General features: G+C 31.4%; 4 protein-coding genes across 12 annotated transcripts in view; 2 read left to right on the top strand and 2 right to left on the bottom strand.

The window, feature by feature from the left end:
* Window positions 1-3,810, top strand: part of LOC131929427 (interferon regulatory factor 1) — a 34,501-nt gene extending 30,691 nt beyond the window's left edge. For 6 of the 7 annotated variants that reach the window (XM_059285623.1, XM_059285625.1, XM_059285624.1 and 3 more), the window contains 6 exons: window positions 286-401; window positions 1,071-1,143; window positions 1,449-1,486; window positions 1,612-1,669; window positions 2,163-2,303; window positions 2,497-3,810. In XM_059285623.1, coding sequence (XP_059141606.1) covers window positions 286-401; window positions 1,071-1,143; window positions 1,449-1,486; window positions 1,612-1,669; window positions 2,163-2,293 — 416 coding nt within the window. In that variant the 3' untranslated portion in view covers window positions 2,294-2,303; window positions 2,497-3,810. The remainder of the gene's footprint in view (window positions 1-285; window positions 402-1,070; window positions 1,144-1,448; window positions 1,487-1,611; window positions 1,670-2,162; window positions 2,304-2,496) is intronic. The other variant, XM_059285626.1, reaches the window with a different exon arrangement.
* Window positions 3,811-4,334: 524 nt separating this feature from the next.
* On the bottom strand, window positions 4,335-14,309 carry LOC131929433 (something about silencing protein 10). The gene is made up of 14 exons (XM_059285636.1): window positions 14,197-14,309; window positions 9,095-9,167; window positions 8,373-8,411; window positions 7,946-8,069; window positions 7,527-7,604; window positions 7,239-7,351; window positions 6,838-6,906; window positions 6,603-6,659; window positions 6,287-6,357; window positions 5,826-5,922; window positions 5,390-5,526; window positions 5,058-5,172; window positions 4,821-4,919; window positions 4,335-4,512 (listed from the first exon to the last, which is right to left on the bottom strand). The coding sequence occupies exons 1-14, from the start codon at window positions 14,226-14,228 to the stop codon at window positions 4,423-4,425; spliced, it is 1,194 nt and encodes a 397-aa protein (XP_059141619.1). The 5' UTR covers window positions 14,229-14,309; the 3' UTR covers window positions 4,335-4,422.
* Window positions 14,310-14,563: 254 nt separating this feature from the next.
* LOC131929414 (testis-expressed protein 47) lies at window positions 14,564-18,130 on the top strand. The gene is made up of 8 exons (XM_059285594.1): window positions 14,564-14,740; window positions 15,316-15,388; window positions 15,661-15,767; window positions 15,964-16,070; window positions 16,224-16,380; window positions 16,927-16,990; window positions 17,364-17,465; window positions 17,734-18,130. Exons 1-8 carry the CDS (start codon window positions 14,639-14,641, stop codon window positions 17,775-17,777), a joined length of 756 nt encoding a protein of 251 aa, XP_059141577.1. The 5' UTR covers window positions 14,564-14,638; the 3' UTR covers window positions 17,778-18,130.
* A 346-nt stretch (window positions 18,131-18,476) lies between these two features.
* On the bottom strand, window positions 18,477-23,890 carry LOC131929412 (protoheme IX farnesyltransferase, mitochondrial). Of its 3 annotated transcripts, none has more exons than XM_059285592.1 (7): window positions 23,806-23,890; window positions 22,180-22,367; window positions 21,540-21,948; window positions 20,685-20,809; window positions 20,379-20,449; window positions 19,095-19,327; window positions 18,477-18,994 (listed from the first exon to the last, which is right to left on the bottom strand). In XM_059285592.1, exons 2-7 carry the CDS (start codon window positions 22,333-22,335, stop codon window positions 18,573-18,575), a joined length of 1,416 nt encoding a protein of 471 aa, XP_059141575.1. In that variant the 5' UTR covers window positions 22,336-22,367; window positions 23,806-23,890; the 3' UTR covers window positions 18,477-18,572. The 3 variants fall into 3 exon arrangements, with proteins under 3 accessions (XP_059141575.1, XP_059141574.1, XP_059141576.1); XM_059285591.1 differs by having other exon boundaries at window positions 23,788-23,858; XM_059285593.1 differs by lacking the exon at window positions 23,806-23,890 and having other exon boundaries at window positions 21,540-21,965; window positions 22,180-22,266.
* Window positions 23,891-24,833: the final 943 nt, after the last annotated feature.

Genomic DNA, 24,833 nt, shown 5'->3' with positions numbered 1-24,833 from the left:
GTTATATTGAATCTTTAATAGAATAAGTTTTTATTTTTTCAAATTTCAACTGGATGTTGTTTTATTTAGATAAATCCTTGTACAACCCTCTGAATACAAGACTAAACTGTTGTTTTATTTAGATAAATCATTGTACAACCCTCTGAATACAAGACTAAACTGTTCTTTTATTTAGATAAATCATTGTACAACCCTCTGAATACAAGACTAAACTGTGTTCTTTTATTTAGATAAATCATTGTACAACCCTCTGAATACAAGACTAAACTGTGTTGTTTTATTTAGATAAATCATTGTACAACCCTCTGAATACAAGACTAAACTGTGGAGGCCAAGTGAAAATTAAAGAAACAAAACCAGAGACTTTGCAGTTACCAGAGTACCAGATTCCAACAAATACGGTACAAACATTTATATTAAACATATTAGATTTTGGGGTCATCCATAAATGACGTCACGCTTTTTTTGATGATTTTTACCTCCCCCCCCCCTCCCCTCCGTCACACGTCGTCACAAAAAGCCAGACCCCCCCCCCTAAAATGACGTGACACCTCAACCTACAACCCCCCTCAAAATTGCAATTGAATTTTTTAAAAACATCGATATTTTTCCAAAATCTTGTCTAAACTATTACAATTTATTAAAACAGTTATCTAAAACACGAAATAACGTCTAAAATTCGTTTTCTAACATTGCTTTTTTATAATGCAAAAATGTGACGTCGCAACATCTGACCCCTCCCCCTCATCACACATCATCACAAAATTACGGACCCCCCCTCCCCCCTACGAGTGTGACGTCATTTATGGATGACCCCTTTCATAAACTGCCTTACAGCGTCAGTTTGCCTTGCTGTGTTTACTCTAGTATTACAATTTGATAACATATTAAATGATATTAAGACTTATTGTTTTAACATTTCAAACAATATATCTGAAATCTAAATTTTACTTAATTGTCTTAACATCTTACACTTTAATTTGTTTCTGATTTTTAGAATTTTATATTTTATTTTAAAATGTAGCTTTTTTTATTTTTGTTAATTAACTTCACCTTGTTCCTATTTACAGATCACAACAAGCTTGGCCCCTGTCCATGCAGAAGAATTTGAGATTGCTTATACAATGGAAATTGAATCACAAGGTATGTACTACTAATCTTTACTTGTGTGAAAAATATGTAACTGGCTTTGGTTATTGCCCTTTAAATTAATCCTTTTTTTTTATAGTGGCTGCCGAAGACTAAAGGGAATTTTTTTTTAAAATTGTTTTAATAAAAACTTTTCAGAATTCAAATAATGCATATTAGAGTTTAATTATAAATTGTAATAGCTTTAGAAAAATAGCTGTTTGGAAAAATTAATGCAATTAATTTTATAGACCAGTTATATTAATTTTCCATAACTTGCTGTTAATTTCATTTTATATTTTCTTTACTTTATTCATCAGATGACAACAATGCAAGCATGACTTTAAATCAAGAGAATGTAAGTACTTATAATTTTACTTTACACTTTACACCTTAAGCTACCTTTGCTTCCCTGACAATGTTTCTAAATTAAATTAAGATTAGTTAGCAAAAAACCTCTATATGAAAACTTTTCAATTTCAGAACTATTCCCACATGGGTCAAGCTCCCGACTTGATAAATTATGATGACAATCCTAATGGTGAGTCAAGACTTTTTTTAAATTACTTTTCATTTCTAGTATTGCCTTTTATAGGCATTAATTTTTTTAAACTGCCTTTTTGAAATCAACTGACTTTGACATTGTTGTATTCAAGCTTTCATATTATCAAAATCATTTTATTACTGTATACAACACACAAAGGTTGATCTAGGGGGTGACTAGAAGGATCAATTTTTGAAAAATATGGGCCTATATATAAATCTTGTGCATAGTTGTAATTTTTGTATGCTTATTAAAGTAAATAAATAGATTTGTATTCATTTAACTATAATTATAATGTGATATATATGTAAGATAATGGGAATAATGTTAAGTTCCCTTTTCGAGTAGAGTTCACCTGTTTCTGTGACCTCAGGATATGAACGGATAGTGTGGTCAGTACTATGTACTGAATAAGGCTTATACTTCCATTTTCTGGAACACTGTATGATCCGTTAAAGCAAAAATAAATTATGTTGATGATTTTGTTTAGGGAACAATGTTGAGGTGTACTCCTCCAACATGGAGAATTACCAAGGCGTTGGCATGGAACAAAGTGATTTCGCACAGCTTGATTTCTTGCATCAAGATGTAAGTGTCAAGCAGCATTTCCTGAATATATGAAAAAGTATAGGTAACAAATTTATTTTCAACAGCTTCATCTGCCCAACATAAATGTTGGATAGAAAAATCTAAGGCTAAAAATAAATCTTATAGTTATAGAGATGAAATATTCAAAAATTTTAAGTAACTGTATATAGTAATTGTTAATATAACCATTAGGTAAACAATAAGTAGAAATTTATTTTAATTTTTTTTTTCAACAGATTTTTAGCTTAGAGTCATGTTGAAGTTTTGGCTGAAGGACTTCTTTCAGAACTCTGGATGAAAAGCTGAAGATTTCATGCAAACGGCATATTAGTTTTAGTTGATCTATTGCTTGAGAGCATTCCAAGAACTAACTTAGCTATAACATTGCAAGTATCAACTGTACTAAATGCACCAGGATATTTTAACAGATTAATATTTATGAAATGTGTCATGGTGGTGAAATTACTAATTAATTTTCAACAGCATTTCCGAGAATAGACAAGAGAAGCTACCTCACTAATTAATTCACCTGATGAATGCTGTTAATGTCAATTAATTATTCTTAAGATTTGTAATTAAAACTAGAACCAGTGTTAAGGTTTACATAATGCAAACTTAGTTAAAAATAAACAATTATGATTATATACGTATGAGAAAGAAGAATTTTTAAAATTGCTGAGTTGGTTATGCATGAGGTCTGGAAGATTCAAGTTTCTTATTCCTGTAGCATTGATAAATGATTTTTGTGTGACTACATGTCTATATTGGCAGCAACGTCAGTGAATCATCCAAGCTGCTTTATCCATTTTTATTCAAATTTGTTTCGCTAAAAATATATGTCCATAATGTAAACTTTATTGGTTGATGTCAAACATATTTTGTACATGCCATACATATTTGGATATTTTAGTCATGGTTATGACCAAATATTCTATAATTTTCAGAAAAGCCATTTTCATGTATAGAAATACAAGACTATTGGCACATTTCTAATGTGAAAAACCATAGAGTAGTATTAACTACGAATACAGTATAAATAACTGTACTCAGCCCATGTTTTAAAGTGATTGAGGCATTTGTTTTAAGCCATGTTGTATATATATATATATTATGTTAACAATAAAAATATATTTTTATCATTTCTCATAAGGTTTTGGTATAATCTGGTGTGTTTATGGTTGAAACTAGAAATATGAAAAATATGAACTCATTTTGTATCTGTTATCCAAGTACAGATTTAAAAGAACATGGCAGAATTTTACATCAAGCTTGACAATCAACTTAATGAAAATGACAGCCTCTGTCCTTTGAAATAATGTAACAGCTACAAAATAGAAGAGTAAATGTTTTTGCTTGCAAATTACAATTCCTTTAAAGTCTAGTTGAATTTTAAATCATTTTCTAGATCTACTTGATGAAGACTTCGGCATAATCAATGCTGGATTTGTTGAGTGTTTGTGTAACTTCCAATTTTCTCTCTTCTCAACACTTGATGTCATCTATTAAATGTGAATATTTAGTTTTCAGAAAAAATAAACGAATATACTATGTTCCATGTGTCTTTTTTGCATTAAGATAGAAATTGTGGAGATGTAGGCTTACATCTCAACTTAGATGTTTTCTATATTCCTACAATTGCTGAGAGAAATTATGCAATAGCTGGTTTCATAGCTACCAGTGCCTAATTAATTTTTATAGTGCTGAGGCTCGTAATTTACTTAAGAACCAACATAAACAGTCAACTACAACACAGTACAGCCTTCACATAGTAACACTTGCTTTAAAAAATTTCCAAAAGTGTGCAACTTCCAAAAGTATAAAACTTTCACAAAGCGACATTTGGTTTTAAATACGAACACTCAGTACTAGTATACAAATTCCTGAAGTTCAAAATATTCCAAAAGTGTACATTTTAAATTCAAGATATTCCAAAAGTACAAAACTTCCACAAAACTATCTTCAGGGCTTTCCATAGATGACTGATATTAGTTTATATCAGAACTGCCTCATTTCTTCCTTATGAAAACAATACTCCCACTGTCACATTGAAATTTACAATAAAAAACAAATAAGAAAAACAAATAAATCGAGTTTATTATGTACATGTGAACAGGGAGAACTTGCTATACACTTTACAGTATAACCAAAAACTCCTGACTGCTTTATTTCAATTTGATACTCCTTATAATGCCAGTGCGGATACCAGAAGCTTCTCCTTGATATTTGTTGATTTCTGGTTTGTATTCCCTGATCTAATAAGAAGAAAATAGACAGTAGAGTAAAATAGTTATAAATTTATAAATAAAATATTTAAGATAATCTTTAGTTTATAGTAAAAAATTTAAAGTTGAGTAATAGCTGATAAATTGTGACCAAACAATACATTAAAAATATTTAACTAAAATAAAACAAATTTAAATCTATTTTAATGAAGTAAAAAATGTATGCACATTAAGGGAAAAAATTAAATACAATACTCTGGAATAATCCCTATACTTTATATATTATCAATCATAAAGTAAGTAATTAGATCTTGAACAAAATTATCATTTTTACAAACCTTTCCTCTCCTGCGAATCTTGGCCTTTCTGAACTTTTCTCTGTGTTTTACTCGAGGGTTGTTGGGCGCAGATTTCTTCTTGGGCTTGTTTTTTTCAATCTATATAACAAAAATTAGTTAATGGGCTAGTTTTCTTTTAATCGATAAAAATTGGAAATAGTTAACCCAATCAAAGCAGGAAAATTATAGTAAAGCGTAAAACTTGTATCCTTTTATTTGAATTTTTAAAAAACTAACTTCATATGTGATTGGTCTATTTTCTCCTCCTTCAACAAGAGATGGTTCATCAAAATCTTTTTCTTCGTCTTGAAGATCATCATCACCTTCTTCCTCGCTATCATCCACTGCTAAACTGTAATCACAAAGTTATTTATTATAATCATACTTGCCTCATACTCATAGCTGTTTTATTATTAAAATTACTTCCTCTAAAAACAAAGTTAAAGTGCATTTCACAAAGAAAAGAACATCCAAATACTTGCTAGGTTTTGAGAAATTCTTAAGCAAAAAAAAAAAAAAGTAAACGTGCAATAATTACTAAACAGCAATCTAATTATCAAAACACTTACCGTTTACGTTTTAATGTTTCTGTCTGTCCTAAATCTTTACTCAGTTCACCACCTTCATTCTCATCATCATGACCATTGTCTTCTTCATCTGTAACATGCATCTGTTCTGCTGGTATAGCTTCATACATTTTTGCCATCTATTAAATAAATGCCAAGACTTTTTTACTCCAATGTACAGGGAAACACAACAATCCATTTTGTTTACATTTTTTTTTTAAAAACACATGGTAATGTGAAACTGATACAGTCATACTAACTAATTCACATTTTGCCCATCTTATAAAACATTGAAAATCAATGTTTAAAAGAAAACTTTTTATATTATGATAAAAAAGAATGAACTCAATGAATACAACAACCAAATCAATACAATGCTAAAAAAAGATAATTAACAATTGCAATAAGCATTTACATGTTATAAAAGTGCCGCACAAACCTTTTTCCACTGCACAATCCTTTTAATTACAGGGTGACCTCGACAATCTTCATTATTATCAATCAAATGGAGGTAGAAAGCAATATTGGCAGCTAACCTGATTATAATGTATTATTTGAAAATGACATATTTTGTAACTAAACTAAATACAATTTTTAATTGTTTCATTTTGTTACCTTATTCATTTTCAAGTGAAGCTACACATAAATTAGGGTTCCATTTCATAACATTTTCTATTACTGTTAATTCTTGCTAAAGTTTTGATTGTATTTCATATAGCTTAACAACAATGCAGCTTGTTTATTAACACCAGCAGTAGACTGAAATTTACTTGAACTTTACAAAAACTACAATGTAATGTTTAGTTTAATAACAATAAAAATGATCAGTTTTTAAAACACTAAAAAACTTATGACTACAATATATTATATATACTAGTTTTAAAACACAACAATACTTACAATTTAAAGCAAGTGTTTCTACTTTCAGCTTTCCAACCCTTTACATCTTTGAATTTTTCCAGTTCTTCAATCTAACAAGAGACAGAGAAATGTATTAAAATATGACAGATCATAACTTGAAAAAACAAAAGAAAAAGCACTCTATACTAAAAGCACAATTACAACATGAAGAAATACTTCAAATAATAACTTAATAGTCAGTAGTTATCATTTTAAATATTATGACAGTTATTTTGTGCCAACTGTATCAAAATGCTAAAAACTAAAGAAATAATTTTTCTATCCAACATTTCATCAGGAAGTGTCCATTACTTACACACTTATTCAATTCTTCCCTCAGTGGTTCCGCTTCTGGGTGAAGTTTTTTCTTGAGCTAAGATTATAAAAAAGGCATTATTTTGTGTTCGTTTTTTTTTTTTTGCATGGAAAACTATTTATGAATGTTTTATTGATATTTTGGAAAAGGAAAACTATTTTTCTTAAACTTAATTCAGCAAAACTGATGTTTGTAAAATGCAGACTGATTTGAATAATTATTACTGTGTTTATACCTCTACTGTCTCCTCCAAATTCAAATCTCTCTTTACAGTCAGCTCACTGGATTTATCACTCTTTGTCTTCTAAAGGAAACAAAAAAAAACCTGAATAAATCATTTGAAACCAAAATCACTATGGGTACTATTATGAAGAATCTGCATGACAAGTTGACAGCAAAAACAAAATACCATAGTGTTTTTTTTACAGTGATTGAAAATTAATAACTGATAACTACTAAAACATAAAAATTAAAAATTTTGCCGTTTTTTGTGCAACTACTCTTGAATCAATGAATGGTGAAATTTATTTTAAAATTCAGTCAAAATACAGTAACATTAAAAAATTTGCTGTTTCTTATGCAACTACTCTTGAATCAATGAATGGTAAAAAAAAAATGTAAATTCAGTCAAAATACCGTTACGAGTGATGGCACCATGAAGTCATCTTCATCAACATCTGCATCCAATTTTTTCTGAAGTTTTTCTATTTCCTTCTCCTCCATTAACCATTCATCTTCTTCTTCATTTTCTGTTCATAATACTAATATATTACACCACTACAGTTTACCATGGCAATTTCTCATAAAATTTACTTTTTTAACCAACATATTAATTTTTTATTAATCAATGTTTTAAGGTAACACTTAAAGTTCCTAAAAAAAATGATTATTGTATAAAACTAGGCAAGATTTCTCAATTCTTACCAGCTTGTTTAGGTTTCCTCTTCACTCCAGATCCATAGAAAATACTTCGCTTGTTACCCCAAGACTTTTCTGGTGCATCTATAGATAGACAGAAAGGTATAACAAGGTATAAAACTGAATAGGGCCAAATGTTTACAAACCCAGTGGCTGAGACCTTCAAAAAAAAAGATTGTTAAGTACATATTAAAAAACTTGTTCATGGGTTTTATTCCAAATATTACAATAGCAAAAAAAAAACTAAAAATAAAACAAATTGGACCTTCAGGGTGATAATATTCGAAAGAGTTGAGAACCACATATCAATTAACTAACTACAATGTAGCAGATAAATAAAAATGTCAAGAAATTAACAATTTAGATGTATACTGAGAAACTGCTTTAAGATGATCTGAAAAAAAATATTAATCTTTTTGTCTTACCTCCTGGCAACGATTTATTTTTCTCTAGCTTTGCCTGAAATTTAATTTGCTTGAGTCGTTTAGACCACTCTCCTATTTCTTCATCACTTTCATCATCTTCATCGACTAGCCCGAATATTTCTTCCTGTTTTAAAAAAACAACCAAGTAAACACGTATTTTAAATTAATAAACAATCACAACTGAATAGAAAGCCTAATATACTTACAAATAGCTTTTAAAATATCTCAATAAATGTACAAATAAGAAATAAACTGGTAGTTGCAAGAAAGTAATGGTACACAATTTTTTTTAAAGAAAATTCCTTAAAGTTAATAGTTCTTTAAAACAAATTTCACTTAAATTCAATTTTCTACATTGAAAATTATTCAGTATCCAATATTAATATAGGATTCTTATTGTAATGTAGACACATGATGAGTGACTAACCTCTTCTTCACTTGCACTTGCTTTCTCATCAACATGTATCTTTATAAAACAAACAGTACATCACAGTTTAATAATGCATCATTATTTCACAAGATTAATTAATGTTATATTATAATGGTTTTTAGATAGATCTACCTCTTAGAAAAAGAAATCAACTCATACTATATGTAAATAGAAAAAAAATTGAGGATTCTGACAAAGAAAAACAATAATGCATTGAAGTGTCTAAATAAAAAAAGTTTGAAAAATGCATAATTTGCTAATAATAAGTCAGTTTAAAATATACAAACACTTGTTCACAAACAGTATTTTTTTTTTCTATTGATAGAAGTTAACGATGTACAAACTAAGTCTTGTAGGTTAGACATTTATCAGAAAAGGATTCTCTATTCTGTAAAGCTGCATGGCTAGAGAGGTGCATAGGTGAGTTATTAAATGTGTTGCACTGAACTTGAATCAGTATTTTTGTATATCATCAATTGTACCTCTCCCGGTCAAGCATTCTTTGAACAGTGCACTTCATCATTCATGGCACAACTGATGATTCATTTCATTTGACATTTGTTATGAATCTGATCAAATTTTTAGACTAAGCTTTCTGATTTGTAGTCACTTCACAAGAAAGAAACTTTCTTTGGCTGAGAACCACAGTTAAAATTTGTAAGAAATCATTAAGAAATATGAAGAATATAAGTAATTAACAGTAATTTGCATCTATTTACTTTATTTCTTGCTTCTGTGAATTCATTAATCTCATCTGTAAAAATGTCTTCAACATCTTCATCAGAATCATTTCTGCAATAAAAATTTTTAGTCATGTTTAGATTTATTAGAGTTATGTTACGTAGAAGTCTAGCTAGATCTACTATTACTATGATTGATTGAGTTTTTTTTTTTGCCAAAAAGAAAACAAAGATTATATAAATAAACTTCATTAAATTATAAAATAGTAGTATTAGTAAATAGTAGGCCTGTTTTAAGTTTGTTATAAGCATAAATTGTTACTGTAATTGTTATGAATGATGCTTAAGAACTTAAGAAGTCAAAGACTACAAGATTCTAGGTAGGTTGTAGCATGACAAATTTATTCTTGAGTACTTTTTCGCAAAACCATAAGTTAGAGGAACTAATAGCTTTTCACTTATACCAAATTTATTTAGTGACCAGCTTAGAATTACTTTTAAAAATGTTTACCAGGTGCAAAATAGTGGTTTTTCACGTTATAAAAACAAACTATAGGTCCTAGGTGCCAGATAAGCATGCTAAAATTTGGAGTGGAGAATGAAGGCTAAATTTAAAGTTGGCTTCATTAAAAACTAATAGAACTTTTAATATATCAAAAGAGTAGTTACAAAAAATTAGGTTTATCGGTCAATGAAAAAAGATATAAAAATTTGTGAGCTTTTTTTATAAACCTTAGCTGAAATCACAACCAATTGTTTTTTGTAACCACGTGACCCATATTTGGTTGAACAATACTCAGGAACTTTCATGCATAGCCAATTAAAAAAGTCAAACTGATTCATGTTTCAAACGTAAGAGTTATATATGGTTGTAATAATGGAAAGGTGTCAATGCCATGGCAGTGAATGACAATAAATAATAAATAAAGTAATTTAATCTAAAAGTAGCGGTGGTATTCAGTGGTTGTGTTTAAATTGAAAATTCTAAATTTTAGTTTTAGCAAGAATTATCAGAATATCTCTAGAGATCTAATTATTAATAATTACTAACTTGTCAGTAATTTGTAGGCCTTATGGCTATTAGACGTTAGCCTATTAGAGGCTATTAAAGAAATAATATAGGCATTTCGACTTGTGGTGCGACCACTTCCGACCTTTTTAAATGTACTTTTAGAAAGTCGCCATTTTTTAAAATGTTAATTTTCGCCATCGGAATCAAAGAATATAATATATTCAATATTTGAGTTGTATTTCATCTTTTATATATATTAATAAATGAATTATTTCCCAGTTTTACATTGTCCGATATGGAAAGCGATCAACCATAATAGCAAATATTTTTCTAAATCACGATGCTACCCAACTGGTACTTTGACAACTAAATTTCAAATATAAAATAAGCGTCTATCTAATTGCATGACAACAGGATTTAATAACATTCCAAAACCATTTTCAAAATGATTTTGACAAATAGAAATGTCGATATTAGGGTTTTTAAGCAGGGGCGAATGAGGGGAAGGGGTAGCATGATAAAATGTGTAGGGTAGGAACAAGAAAGCCTGTGACACTGTAATAGTAATACTAATAATACTAATAGTAATAGGAGTCTGGCTTTTTTTAGAAAGCATGAGTATACATGTGTGATGATGATGGCTGATAACTCACTGATTGCGATGGGCAGGGTTGGGTGTGGCAGTACGACCACAGGTTAAAAAAATAGGCCAATGCTAGCCGGAAAAAGATACGCATGCGCAATGGAGAGAAACTACGACTTGCCATCGGGGAGATGTTTTGGATGATATTTAGAATCGACCCTTTGAATCCCGGACAGATCGTCCCCCCGGCGTGGCCTCAACCAACCGGCGGGCTCGTTGCATAGAGTTAAATATAAACTCAAAACAATAATATAAACAATCTCCTTTCGGTCGGTCAGGCCACATACCACGCACGCATAGTGTTGTGTGTCGTGCCTTAACCAAAATAAACTATCTCCCTTCATTATCATTAGATTTAATTAATTAATTAATTAATTAATTTGCTAATTATAAAATTATGTATAATGCTATAGAAGTAGGTAAGTATAATTTTTTACTATGTATTTGTACTATTAAACATATTAAAGACCATCGTTGTTTCAATACCACCCTCTCCCCTTCTTGAACTCAAAGTTAAACTTTTAACCCCGTTTGTAAAGACTAGCGGTATGCTGTAAGGCGGCGGGTGGGTAGGGTATATACTCATTGAAAAAAAAATCCACCGTGGTGCGTGTTATTGGTCTTGGGCCTTGGGTGACCGTTGTTGGCGCTTGCTGTGAGGGGGAGAGAGGTGTGTGTTTTACTCGGTGAAAAAAAATGCACCTATGATGACGTCGGCGCAAGCGGGAAGGGGTGGGGGGGAGACGGTTTTTTTTTAAAAAACCAAGAACTAGGCGTTTCAAGGCAGTAATGAAAATCAAGGACTGGTATAGCCATGATGTCGAATTTAACGAGTGATGCTTGCTGGGTCTATCATACGATTGCTTGGCGATGGGAGTCTCGTCAAGATCAGTTTACATTATTAACAGTGAACTATTGGGATGCTGTCATGCACAAAGTAACAGCTACCAAATGTAGCACTTAAAACATCTAGTGCATCCCCCTCATTATAAATCTTTGAAATACAAGTTATGGATAGTCCAATAGGCAATAACTACTAATACTTGAAGGACTGCCAGAATATATGCATTGTATTATAAAATTTATCCTTACGATATAACTAAAATGTGCATCCAAATATGTTTAGGCTAATGGGATCTGCATTTAAACAAAGTCAAATACCTACCCCATTCAGTAGAAATATTAGGCTATTTTTGCATGGTAGCACAACGACATTTTTTAGATTTTGTAATGAGTAGCCTGGTCGTGCATCAAACTAGAACAAAGTGTTGTACTCAATAGCAATGACAATAATGAAATGCCGGCTTCAAATTACGGCTTCCCCGTATTCTTCGACTAGAAATATAGCTCCGTCGTTTAAATGACCCCACCCCTTCACCTTTTGCCTAGTTGAATATAAAGTTACACTTTCAACCCCGTTAGGATGCGTGAACTACTGATGACCTAACTATTGAAAAAAAAATTCTGGTGTTGAATTCCCCTCCCCTACTCCCAGCATTTAACGTTGGGGCCATACACAACATCAGGAAGGTCTAGGTCGGTGTTTTATCTCGTGCAAGTTTACTCACAACACGACTACACACTATGTTTCTATCCAGGATTAAAGCTGCGACACTTACTTAGAGTTGGATTTATTTGTTACATTATTGTGCTTCAAATTCTGTTTCATTTTGAGATTAGAGTGATAGAACGTTGGAATTCAGTTAGTTTGTTAATTAATATATTGATCTAAATGTCGTGTACCATCAGAAACTAAATTTGTTGACAAGGCACATGTGCAGGCTAAAGAATGACCTCTAGATTGAGCCAAAGATGGCTGGTTGACATACTGTGGCTTTCAAATTTCATGGTGATGCTTTTCTAAAGGATTTTATTTTGTGCTTTCTTTGGGATTATTTTGTGTGATGTGAATATTCAAAAGTAATTTGTGAGTAGTATGCTTTTCACATTCAACCAATTTAACAGTTTGCGGTTTACACTGCGGCCCTGCTGATTAATTTAGACTTAGCGAAACTACACACTACACGGCGCCCTAAGGCCGTTGTTTCAGCAATTCAATTATAGACAACTTAAGAATCAACACATGTAGCTAATACATCGATTTTTATTTAATAATCTTTAAAAGCCATTCCTCTAGGGTCGTTATTTTCACGAAATTGTCGTTTTCCAATTTGTTGTCAAGAAACTGGTATTTAGTTCACGAGAACGGGCGAAAACCACTCATGCGTGACCGAAATCGTCGATCGGGTGCCTTCACGTGGTTTGACACGTGTTGACATGGGCCTTTGTTTACATCGAAACATAGCTCAAAACGGCCCTTTTTTAAGTTAATTCTTCGAAAAAATGGCTATGTCCATTTCTAAAAAGGGTCATTTTCGGGCCCATTTTAAAAAACGTAAAAAAATCCGAACTACACGTAGAAAAAATGGCTTTTTCGGCCCTTTTTAGCTCCAAAAACGCCGTGTTTACGGGTCGCATGACGTCAGCCGCCAACCAAAACGCGTTGAAAGCGCGCGTTTGATTGGTTGGCGGCGGATACTATGAAATATCAAGGGTTTTCTCTAAATTTTTACCGATGTTTTCAATGGTACTGCACATGCGTGTGTTTACAACCGCAGAACCCTAACACCGACCTAATCCTATCCCTAACCCTAATTCTAGCCCTAACCCTAGGTCACTGCGGATGCGCAGAGCTATCTTTTGCCGACTAAGTGGAGACTTTGGAAAGAAAAATCTTCTTCCGAATGGTCACTTCGAAAAAAATATTTTAAATCGCTTAGATTTTAGATTTTGTTAGAAATGGCTAGGCTAACAATTTACAAAATTAGTAGTAACAAAAGTTTTGGTAATCTATCGTTTTAGGTACGTAAAATTGCCCGCGGCTAGTAATGTACAAAAAAGTTACCTCATTGTCAAGGCTTTAATAGAAGTATATTTTGATATATTTGTGTCAAATATTATAGATAAATGAATAAATAACCTAAATCAATAGCTAAATATATCAATATAGGCAAGAAATTAACTTTTAACAGCAGTGTTTGCGAGCAGGATTTCCTATATAAACAGCAGCCATTTGTAAAATAGAGTTGCCTTCCCCTGATCTCGCGCTATAAGTTAACAAAGAAAGAACTTAAACAGGATGGCTGCTATAGTAAATGATCATGGTTGCATCTGTTGGAAACATCGCTAGTATTCATTTATTATTGAAAAGTTTTAATTCAATTGTTTGAAAACAGGTACATAAATGAAACAAGGAAACATTTTTGTATTTTTCAAAACACAAATCCTCCTCAAAATGTGAAATAATTATTAAAATTTAAGGAGTCACCTTTTTTTCACATTACTAGTCGCGGGCGATTTTACGTACCCAAAACGATAGATTACCAAAGTTTTTAAAGTAGTAAAGTATCGACTAGATCTATGTTGAAAGCAAGAAAATGTAGCAATCAACCAAACAATACTAGATTAGATTAGTTAGCCAAATACTTCAAAACAATATTTTTTCCTCGACGTTTCATTTCTTGATGCAGCCTTGATCTATGTACTTTCGTTTTAAATATCAACACGTTGAGATAATATAATTTTTGCGCATGCGCGTTGACCTTTACCGGATAAACATTCTTAGCAGTAGACTAACACTTTATACTACGTGATAGTGAAATGATTTAGATTTTAGAAATGGTGAAACAAATAACTATAATTTCTATAAATAATAAATTAATTAATTCTGCGTTGTTTAAAGCAGTATTAGATTTAGAAAATAGACAAATTATAACTATTTGAACACGGATGAGTAAATTTTCAGGAGTAATAAAAATACCCACCTATCTTGAGCTAATAGAAATTATTTTATTTTTATTATTTTATTTCTAGAGATAAACTACTTCCGCTACAAAGTGGCTTAAGGTTGCTATAACTACGTTTGAAGATGGCGGCCGAAACAGAAAATAATAATATTGGGCCTAACGAAGAAGCACATCGTACATCACTGCTTGAGTTGCTCGAAGACAGAAATCGAAGCTTAAATAGGGTAAGCTTTTTGATGAAAATGCGATCTTATTAAATGACCAAGTTAGTAGTTATAATAATTATAATATTATTATTAATGGCATTGCCACATTACATTAATAATTTAATACATATGCATAGCCATTAGACATTGAGAATTTGAATTGAGTGACCCAAGGCCCAAACGCTACAACTTACTATTTATTCATTTATTCAATTACGGTAATGACAGTAGGCATGGGGGCATTTTTTTCTCACTACAAGACTACAATGTGCAATAAATAATACATGAATCTGAAATTATACTACTACTACTAGTACTACATTGAAACATTCTGCAATTGTGCAGAGTACAGTGACTATGTGTATGTGACTGATTGAGAGGAACCAGATCATTCTCACACATCACATGTTGATGATATTGCAACAATTGTTGACAAAATATTATCTGATTCACCTTACATTTTTAAAAATATGTTAAGAAACTTAAAATATAATATTTTAAGAATTAATAATTTAAAATAAAATAGACTAAAATAATAGGTTACAATTTGAGTAAGGTGATATAGATCTAATATACACTACTTTATATTGCAGAAATATCTTGTTCATCGGCTAGTGTACATTTCAAAGATCAGTTCTACAAATGTTGATAGAAATACTATCGGCAGTAAGTTTAATTTTCAATAGTTTTTAAAAAGTTATTATTTTTAGCACAATATTGAGCAACTAATTTCTACTGTTAGGTGTTCCTATAACATGAAATTTAACCTTAATATGATGTACAGCTAAGTAAAGTTTCTAAAAGTAAAGTATTCAACTGACACATTTTTAAAATTTAGTTCATTTGCTGGATTCTGGTATTCCAACTCATTGGTTAACTCTTTTAAAACTGTAGACTACCCAAATCTTCAGTGCATTTTTGTCTAAACTTTGTTTCAGGTTATTATGAGTCATTTATGAAAAAACTTCAACAGGATTACTCAGGCAGTGAACCAATAACCGGACTCATGCTGATCTATCTTAAACACATTGTTCATGTCGTTGAGGTCAGTATGTATATCTACTGACATTTAATAAGAGTGTATTCTCTAGATCTAACAATTCTTTTCTACTGCATTGCAAAATAATTTCTTCACATTTTTTCAGTTCTTTTTTGTTATAAATTAAAAACCAGTGGTAGATCTAGTTTGTAATCGATATGATACTTAATTGTAATTTGTTGGGTTTTTTTTTTTGTTTCAGACATCTTCAGATGTGATTCTAAAAATTGTAGAAGATTTGCTCAGGAATGAAACAGAAACTGATTCCTTTGTTTCAAAGTCAAAAATTTTAGTTATTTCACATGATATATCCTTATATTAAGTTTTATTTAACTTTAAAACTATGTATTGAGAGATATTTTTATTATAGATTATAAATATATAAAACTAAATCTATATATATATTTTCTAATGTATTTCAATCTACTTCATCATAATGTGTTTTTCTTAACTTAGTTACATTACTATTCGGCTTTACTCTCAATGGTCATACAGAACACTAGATATAGTGGAACATGGCATTGAAGCATTTGACACCAAAGAGTCTTTTGAGAATCTCATTGTTGACCTCCTCACACAGCTTCTTAAGCTTGGCGTTTTTCTTTACAAGCAACCAAAGGTAGTTAATGCACCACATAGTTTTAATATGAAAGAATGAAGGGTATTCATCTTAAAATAATTACTTTTAGCATTCCCAGTTTTTTAAAATTGTTTTAATAGTTTTATAGGGGTCATCCATAAATGATATCACGCTTTTTTTGACAATTTTTATCTCCCCCCCCCCCCCCTCGTTGTCACAAAAAGCCAGACCCCCCCCCCCTAAAATGACATCACACCTCAGCCTACAACCCCCCCCCCCTCAAAATTGTAGTTGAATTTTTCTTAAAACATCGATATTTGTCCAAAATCTTGTCTGAACTCTCTCAACATAGAGTATTTTAATCAATTCCTATTACAATTTATTATAACAGTTTTCTAAAACGCGAAATAAACATTACTTTTTGCAAAAATGTGACGTCCCACCATCTGAACCCGCCCCCTTCACATGCCGTCACAAAATTACGGACCCCCCCCCTCCCCCCCTACGAGTGTGACATCATTTATGGAGGACCCCATATTGGACATTTAAAGCTTCAATCTGATTTTTATGTTTGAAATTTCCCAGCCAAACTTGAAAAATGCTATGGATTCTTTGCATGATAAAGTTCCAGACCTTCTTCCTCAGCAATGTAAGATTTTGTAATAAATGACAATAGTTTTATATATAATCTATTTTCCTTGAATGTTATCCTTAACATTTATGTGACTTAACCAACCATTCCAATTGATAAAGTTCTTTGTAAAACAAAATGTCAAAATGCTAATGTTTATTTGTACTAACAGTTAACTAGTTATTTTACCTATTCCTATCATTCATCCCATTTATTCAGTGCCAAACAGTTGTTGGCAGCTAATTTTTGATGCCTTTTCTTTTAAAACGTGAATGTTAACAGGGAACGCAAGATTTTTTTTTGTTGCAGTGTAGGTCAATTTAATTAAAATTTAAATGTTCTTAAAAGACAAAGGTGGTATGTAAAGCATCCTGTAAATTTTTTTTTCCAGCTGTCGTTCATTATTTGTTAGAAGAATCTGATGGTAGTATGATTACACCTAAAGAATTTGTTGACTTGCATGAGAAACCTTTTGATACTTATTTGGAGAGTGGTAGGTCACCCCCTTATATAAGCAGCTTGTTTAATTGTATTAACATTTTCAAAGGAAAATTTGAAACTGCAAGCATTATTAAATTCATACATTTTAACTTTCTTAGGTAACTAGTTAATTCATCTGTTTCTTTTGTTTCCCCTTTTAACCATAATCCCCTAAACCTATCTTAATTGAACACATTATCTTGAATGTTTGCATCATTTTAGTCAATGAACAATTTTAAAAAATAAAGCATATTTACTATGGTTTAAATTGTATTTTTCAGATATGGTGTGGCCAATACCTATAAGATTGTTTCCATACAATTAGTCAAAGATCGGGTGTGCCGATTCATTTGTTATAATAATGCTACCACTTTAGTTTCTATCAAAGCAACAGAGGAAATGTGTGAAACTTTAAGAAGTGCCATTTGCTGATTGTTTTTCTTCCACTACTTCAATAAACAATTTATGCAATCAAAACTGGCATAATTTCCATTCAGCTTCAAGGACATCCCAGAAAGTTACCAATTCAATAATCTTCAATATGATGGCCTAAATTAATCTAGTAATAATCAAAGCAAACCATGAACAAAAAGTTGCTTTGGCACTATCACCACATGTTTTCAGAAATAAAGGCCATTTTAAAACTACTGATTATGAAATTAAAATATTCATTTTTTTTTAATAACTACCAGTACGAGTGTTTTTAAACTCACAAGTTGAACTGTAATACAATTAAATCCAGTAGCATTTCTTTCAATAAAATTTGAGTAAAATGACGAAAATCAGATCCACTTTCATTGACTAAAATTAAAAGGATGTTAATTATCAAGAATGTACATTTAAAAACTTTGTATAATTTTTTTTGTCAATTCTCTGTAATTACAGAGATACTTCATAACTACTTATGATTTTAATAAAACAATTATACAATGTGAGGCAATTTTTTTTTAGATTTGTGTCTTGGGGAATCCCTTACTTGAGAAAACTGCTTAATTTTTGTAAATAAAAATGTTGCAATAACAAATAGATGAATTGTTTTTATTTACAGCAAGTTTAAGAAAACAAAATACATTTTTATTCTTTATCACAAATTATTACAACACTATAATATTACCAAATGTTAAGAGTCCATAACTTCTTTTATCTCTTCTTTAGCCTTTTCATGGCTACCAAATGTTGCTTTGCTTATTCCCATGAGAAGTAACAAAGCTGGTATATGAATAAGAGAGAAACGAAACAGCTTACGAGAAGAATTGCTGTCACCTTTGCGATAAAACTGCCAGCCTAAATAACACAGGTAAAGATTTAAAGGGAAAGCATCTGCAGCAAATGTCCAGGTGGTAATGCCAAGTGGAGGCGCTGCAAAGCAAAGGGAGGTCAAAATGATGCAGTGGCGAAAAGCAACACGTTTGCATAATTCTGGGTCAACAACGGACATCATGCGATAACCAGCACGGGAGTAATCAGGGCGCAGGTTCCAACTAAGTGCATTGAAATGAGGGAACTGCCAAGAGTAAAGAATACCAGCCAATAGCCAAGCACCTAAAACAAATAAATGGAATTTTTTACAATCCTAAAAAGATTTATAAAATGGGCAAAACCAATCAGTGCATTTATTATGAAAAACCACCAAATAATTTACCTGGATCTAGAGCTCCTGTACATGCAGCCCAACCCATCATTGGTGGAATGGCTCCAACGAGTGAACCGACCCAAGTATTTATCATGCTGATACGTTTCAGAGGTGTATATGCTAATGTATACAAAGCAAGGTTGAATGCACCTAGCCCTGCTACAATAGGATTTACTCCACTGTACAAAAGGCAAAGCCCAGTTGTGCTTGACAAAACTGCAAATCCAACACCATGTAATGGGCTAGAAATAGAAAAGCACTTTTATACTTCCACTTTTTGAAGTTTTTATCCTGAAGAAAGAATTGTTTAGTTATTTCATTGTGTTTCACTAAAAACATTTAATTATTAATTAAAACCCTTTCTGTTATGTAAATAAAAAATTTCAATCACTGGAATAAACACAAATGATTATGTATTTTTGAAATTTAAGTTTATCTTGTGAACAGCATTAGTATCATGTTCTGTATATTCCTTTGTAAAACCAGGATTCGCCAAATTTTCTTGTTCAAAATGCTAGAGGATCCATATTTTTTTTAGAGGATCCATATTTTTAGTGTTATATTTTTAAAAGATCACTTGTTAATTTATTTTTAATTTCATTTTAACCATTAATGTCCCATTCATTCTACCAAAACTCCACCCATGACGGCCCAATGTAAGGAGCATAACTCTGTATGATCAAGTGAATAGTTTCACAAAATATTTGTTTTTTTCTAAATGAAATTGAAAATTAAGATAAAAACTACTGCTTAATGTTGGGAATAAACCTGGCTTTCCAACAGTATTAAATAGAATATATTATATTCGGTAAAAGTGCAGTATAAAAATAAAAAATGTCGGAGAAAATTCAAAACAGGTCATTTTTGGTAGTCAACTTTATTTATTTTTCTCTAAACAACTATGCATCGAATTTAACAGTTAAATATCAATTTGGTTGTGTTTAAGATATATAATTCATAAAATACATGCCTAGATACGCTTAGAGGCATTATTTTATTTTATTTTTAATATTAAATCTACTAAAAATAGGACGGATGAGTCTAAAATTTCGAGATAGAAAGAAACTATTATTTTTTATCTTTCAAAAGCGCCATTGAAATTAGAATCCCGGAAAAGGATGCTTAAACTATCTGACTTCCTGTTTAGTTAAAAATTAGGATTTGTAGGCCAAATTTTAATGAAACAAATTTAATTTTTCTATGCGTATTGTAAGCGGGCGGCAGCGGGCGTTACGGGACATTAACGGTGTCGGGCGGCAGCGGGCGTTACGGGACATTAATGGTTAAGCTCACCTCAGTAATCCCCTAACCAACACTCTATTCTTAGTCCTGTTCATTTGTGAGTCATATGGAACTTCAAAAAACTGGAATACACAAAAGAAAAAAATGTTGAATAATAACTTTTAAGAGTACCAGTAACATAGATAGTGAACTGCACACACTTGTAATAGCTAAAAGTATGATCAACAAAATAAGTTTTAAAAAATATTTTTAATCTGATTACACAACTGTATCAACAAATGAATTTTGAGATGGTAATAGTAGAAAGAAATTATCACACAATCAAAACTGAATAATCTCACAAAGTGCTAACTTTACCTGGTTAATAGAATTGGCTGCACAAGAGGTTAAAGCAGTTCCTACTGAGGCTAGTAAAAGTGTAGAAGCACTGAAAGGTCCTGGAGCAATCCAGTAACCTGCCATGGTTGTCAGAACAACAAGTCCTGGAAAGAATGAGAATAGACTAACTTGATTCCAAAAGTAAAACAAAAAGATATAAATGATTAGCAGTGCACCAGAGCACATAGAAAACATTAGGTCACTACAGGGAGAGATCAAGGGAAAATGTTACTCTGCCAAAGCACACGTCCACCCTGATTTAAATAGTAAAAAAGAATGAATAGATATCTCTACTTTAGCTTTTAAAATTATGTGTGATGACCGATCACATAGTTTTGTCTTATTGACCAGTCAGGCCAGCTGAGACTGGTTGATGTGACATTTTTATTTTATCTAGACATTTTAATAACGTACCTAAATTTTATTACATTTAGAAGAAAGGTAATTAGTTGGGCATTAAAACTAAATAAGATTGTTTTAATCAAAGTATAAATGTTTATAACCTGAATTGGATTGAGTGGATATACTATGGTTAGTCCCAGTAGTCTATTGACTAGATAAGCCTTTAGATACTTATCATATAAACCATTTATTTATAACAATTAATGCTGTAAGCACATTCAGTTAATACATTTTCATAATTTTTGTTCAAATTTGCCCAAATAATTCTCTACAAATCATCAATTCTTAGCTTCCTATTGTTCTCAAGATTGGTGTACATGGCAAAATAATCTCTGGGCAGGAGGGAATGTATGCAAGGCTGTGCGGATAAAGAACTAAGTATTTTGGGGCTGTTAGTGTTGTAAATAACTAAAATACACCATCAAAAATTACCTGTGAGTCTCATCTTAGAGAGCATTTTGTAATACTCTGCCAGGTGCTTGTACTCAAATTTCTGCTCCCGCCATTCAACATCTTGTACAGATTGAATATTAGTTCCTGGGTTAGTCTTGTCTGGCACAGCCTCTCGAACTTTCCACGATAGGTTTGATGTAACACATTTTTGTCTTGCATTATAAAAATCCAAGTGATAAACATTGGAATTATGATTATTATGCAAAGATAAACTATCAGCAATGTGTTCTGCCTTCACTTCAACAAGTTTGTTTAGTTTCTTAAAATGTAATGTCAGTATTTCATCTTTATCAATGTCTACTGTTTGCAGCATAGTTTTTGCTCCATCTTCTTCAGTTGTTGGGGTTGTGGTGGAATCTGAGGCTGTTGCTGCAGCTTTAGTTGTGAGCTAAAAAAAAGGTACAGCTTTTAATAATTTATAAAGTAGATAACAAAACCAAATTTATTATAGCAAAATGAAGAGCTGTGGAGAAGGCAGATAAAACATACCAACTGCACAGTCTTGATTGACCATACTATGGAAAAAGTAATAATTTAATTATATTGTGTGCCTGTACATAACTTTAAAACTTTAAACAGATAACAATTTAATTACTTAAATACTTCTGTGTTTACTTACTAAGCGACAATACTTTTTCTTTGACCAGGTTTGGTCAGTTCTTATTGTATGTCTGTGTAATACAGCAAGATTTGACAAGCCTGATATGAAGAGCTCAGACTTCGGGTAAAGTAATGAAAACTGTGATTTACAAACTGTCAAACGACATTTAGACATTGCTGCAACAATATCTTGGAAACTTACTATCTCTGAAAATGTGAAATTTTAGAGAAAATTGTATTTTTCCACACACAAATCTAGACCTAATATAGGCCTATATAACAATAATAATATAAGAAATAGACTAAATTTAATATTAAATTATTAGACCTATCAGGTTACTTAAAACTTTTAACTGGGAAATAAAATAAAGCCCAATGCTGTTTACACTTTACTACTTTTATGCACATATAATAAAACTAAAAAGGCCCCAGATCCATATATTTTATACATTATATAGATCTAGGTCTAAACTAAAGGTCCTAGATAGGCCTATTAAATTTAATTTTTAAAAACCCTAGAATCTGTTATTTTATAAATACAAAACAAAGAGACATTTTGAACCATATTATGCATATAGTACATAGCCTAAATAATCTAGATTCTACAAGGTTATCACCCCCATATCATATTTTATTTAAAATAGATCTATCTATAGGCCTATATATATAGGCCTATCTAAAGACAGACTATAGATATAATTATGTCAATATATGATTTGGATATCTAGATATTTTTATATCAAAATGATAAACCACCACTCTAGCCCAACCCCAACAAGATAGGACCTACTCTATATTTTATTATACTTACTATACTATATTCATATTCCCTTTCTGATTATACACATTACATTGATTGTATCACTATCTACTATCTAGAACTAGAGTTAGTAGATCTTATCTAGAAAATTACAAATCTCAATTAAGACATTAAGTTCAAGTGATAGGGCCTTTTACAGTATTAGCTATTACTTTTATATTTAAATTAGGCTTGGGAATTATTAATTAATCTTAATTTTCTTAAGTAAGTAGGCCTATTTATTTAATAATCATTGATGCTATGGTTAAACTGACAACTCAAAGTTGAAAGTAGGTTAAACTGACAACTCAAAGTTGAAAGTAGATCTACGTTGTCCTCCTCCCCACCCCCCCGCCCCCTTAGACTTGCCTAGGGCCAGAGTGAAGACTGGGAGAAACGCCCACCCCAGCTATCCAATCAATGGAATTATTAGAATAATAATAAAAGTGACAAGATCTTGATAACTATTGAAACTTTAAAACGTTCAAAAGATCTCGACTTGATTTATCTAGACCTAGGAGTCTACTAAATCTAGAACTAGATCTAGGGGTCTAGATTAAGTCAGTGTCCTAGATCTATGTCTAGCAGACCAAGACCAGGCGCGTTCGCATTGCATGTGAATGATGAGTGGAGTCACTGGAGTGACATGGAGTGGATGTGATTTTGGTTGAGTATTTTAATTTTATCAAATATTTTAAGATTGTAAACATTAATTTAGATCGAACACTGAGACTAGAAATATTAGAATGAATTTATTTGATGGAAAATCATAACATATAATGAACAGAGTATGAGTAAATCTAATCATATTCATAACACTAACACTACACTTTGTATATTACTTGCCCTCTAAATATTTGCCACAGGATCATGCTTTTGACACTCTTTGGCAAGTGGAACCAAAAAAGTCCCCTAAATAAAAAGGTCAAAATGTGTCGTGGACATGCGCATTCTCAAACGATCATTACATACGGGCAATCGCGTATAAATCACCCTTATTTGCATATCTCATTCGATACCTTAAAGAATAAACGATATTTATGAGTTGAAGTACTGACTGAAGAAATATACACATTTATTAATATTATTGTTGCGCCCAGAGATCCTTTCTGCTAGATCTAGATGTAGTCAAAACTGTAGCCTACTGATTGCGCCGATACGAGTTGAAATTCTATGTAGGTTTATATTCGTTTATGAGGCTTTTTTTTTAATTGGCTCTTTATAAACGGCGCATCCAAAACTTCTTATCACAGATGACCCTTGTCAAAACGGCTTCTGACAATGCGGTTTACAGCGAAACAGCCCCCAATATCAAGTTCAAGCACAAATGGCACAGAATTTGTTGTTGTTTTTTTTTTTACTTTACCACGTGTATGAACTTAAAAGTTATAAAAATATTCTTACATTTTTACATTGTTCCATAAACATTCAGCACATTTTTCTGTTCAAAATACAATTGTCTCTAAGCACAATGGCAATGGGGCACGAAATTCGTAACATTCTATTTGAATTCCAATCCACGGGCGTTGTACATTTTTACAATATATAAAGTTCATTTGGGTATATTTATAATTTTTATGAGCACAGAATATTAACTACACCTGAATTACTATATTAAGATAAGCTAAAATTATAAAACAGGTGATGGGGGAAACTTTTAGACCACAAATAACGAAGCTTAATTTCATCCGATTGTATTCACCCACCATAAAATTTCAACTAGTCTATATCGAGTGCAAATACAGTAGGCCTATGGCCGAAAAACATAATTTCGAGAAAAACAAGATTCAAATCTTGTATTCCCGTAGTAAAATATTGAAAGGTATAACGTTCTATAACGTTCTATATACATTCTAGATTTCTGACATTTTACA

The sequence above is a fragment of the Physella acuta genome, unplaced genomic scaffold (genome assembly GCF_028476545.2).
Source record: "Physella acuta isolate Inbredline_101_S28 unplaced genomic scaffold, ASM2847654v3 ptg001627l, whole genome shotgun sequence".
NCBI classification, from domain to species: domain Eukaryota; kingdom Metazoa; phylum Mollusca; class Gastropoda; family Physidae; genus Physella; species Physella acuta.
This window is presented reverse-complemented; position numbering and strand designations above follow the sequence as displayed.

Excerpts from the sequence above, each read along its gene's own strand:
- LOC131929433 (XM_059285636.1), bottom strand. The coding sequence starts at position 14,228 with ATGAAACGTCGAGGAAAAAATATTGTTTTGAA. Across the intron at positions 6,907-7,238 it reads TGGTGCCATCACTCGTAACG|AAGACAAAGAGTGATAAATC; the intron begins GTATTTTGACTG and ends TGTTTCCTTTAG. Across the intron at positions 4,513-4,820 it reads AGATTCGCAGGAGAGGAAAG|ATCAGGGAATACAAACCAGA; the intron begins GTTTGTAAAAAT and ends TCTTCTTATTAG.
- LOC131929412 (XM_059285592.1), bottom strand. The coding sequence starts at position 22,335 with ATGTCTAAATGTCGTTTGACAGTTTGTAAATCACAGTTTTCATTACTT. Across the intron at positions 19,328-20,378 it reads TTGGTTAGGGGATTACTGAG|CCCATTACATGGTGTTGGAT; the intron begins GTGAGCTTAACC and ends TTCTATTTCTAG. Across the intron at positions 18,995-19,094 it reads TACAGGAGCTCTAGATCCAG|GTGCTTGGCTATTGGCTGGT; the intron begins GTAAATTATTTG and ends TATTTGTTTTAG.
- LOC131929414 (XM_059285594.1), top strand. The coding sequence starts at position 14,639 with ATGGCGGCCGAAACAGAAAATAATAATATTGGGCCTAACGAAGAAGCA. Across the intron at positions 16,071-16,223 it reads TTAGTTATTTCACATGATAT|TACTATTCGGCTTTACTCTC; the intron begins ATCCTTATATTA and ends ACTTAGTTACAT. Across the intron at positions 16,991-17,363 it reads AGACCTTCTTCCTCAGCAAT|CTGTCGTTCATTATTTGTTA; the intron begins GTAAGATTTTGT and ends TTTTTTTTCCAG.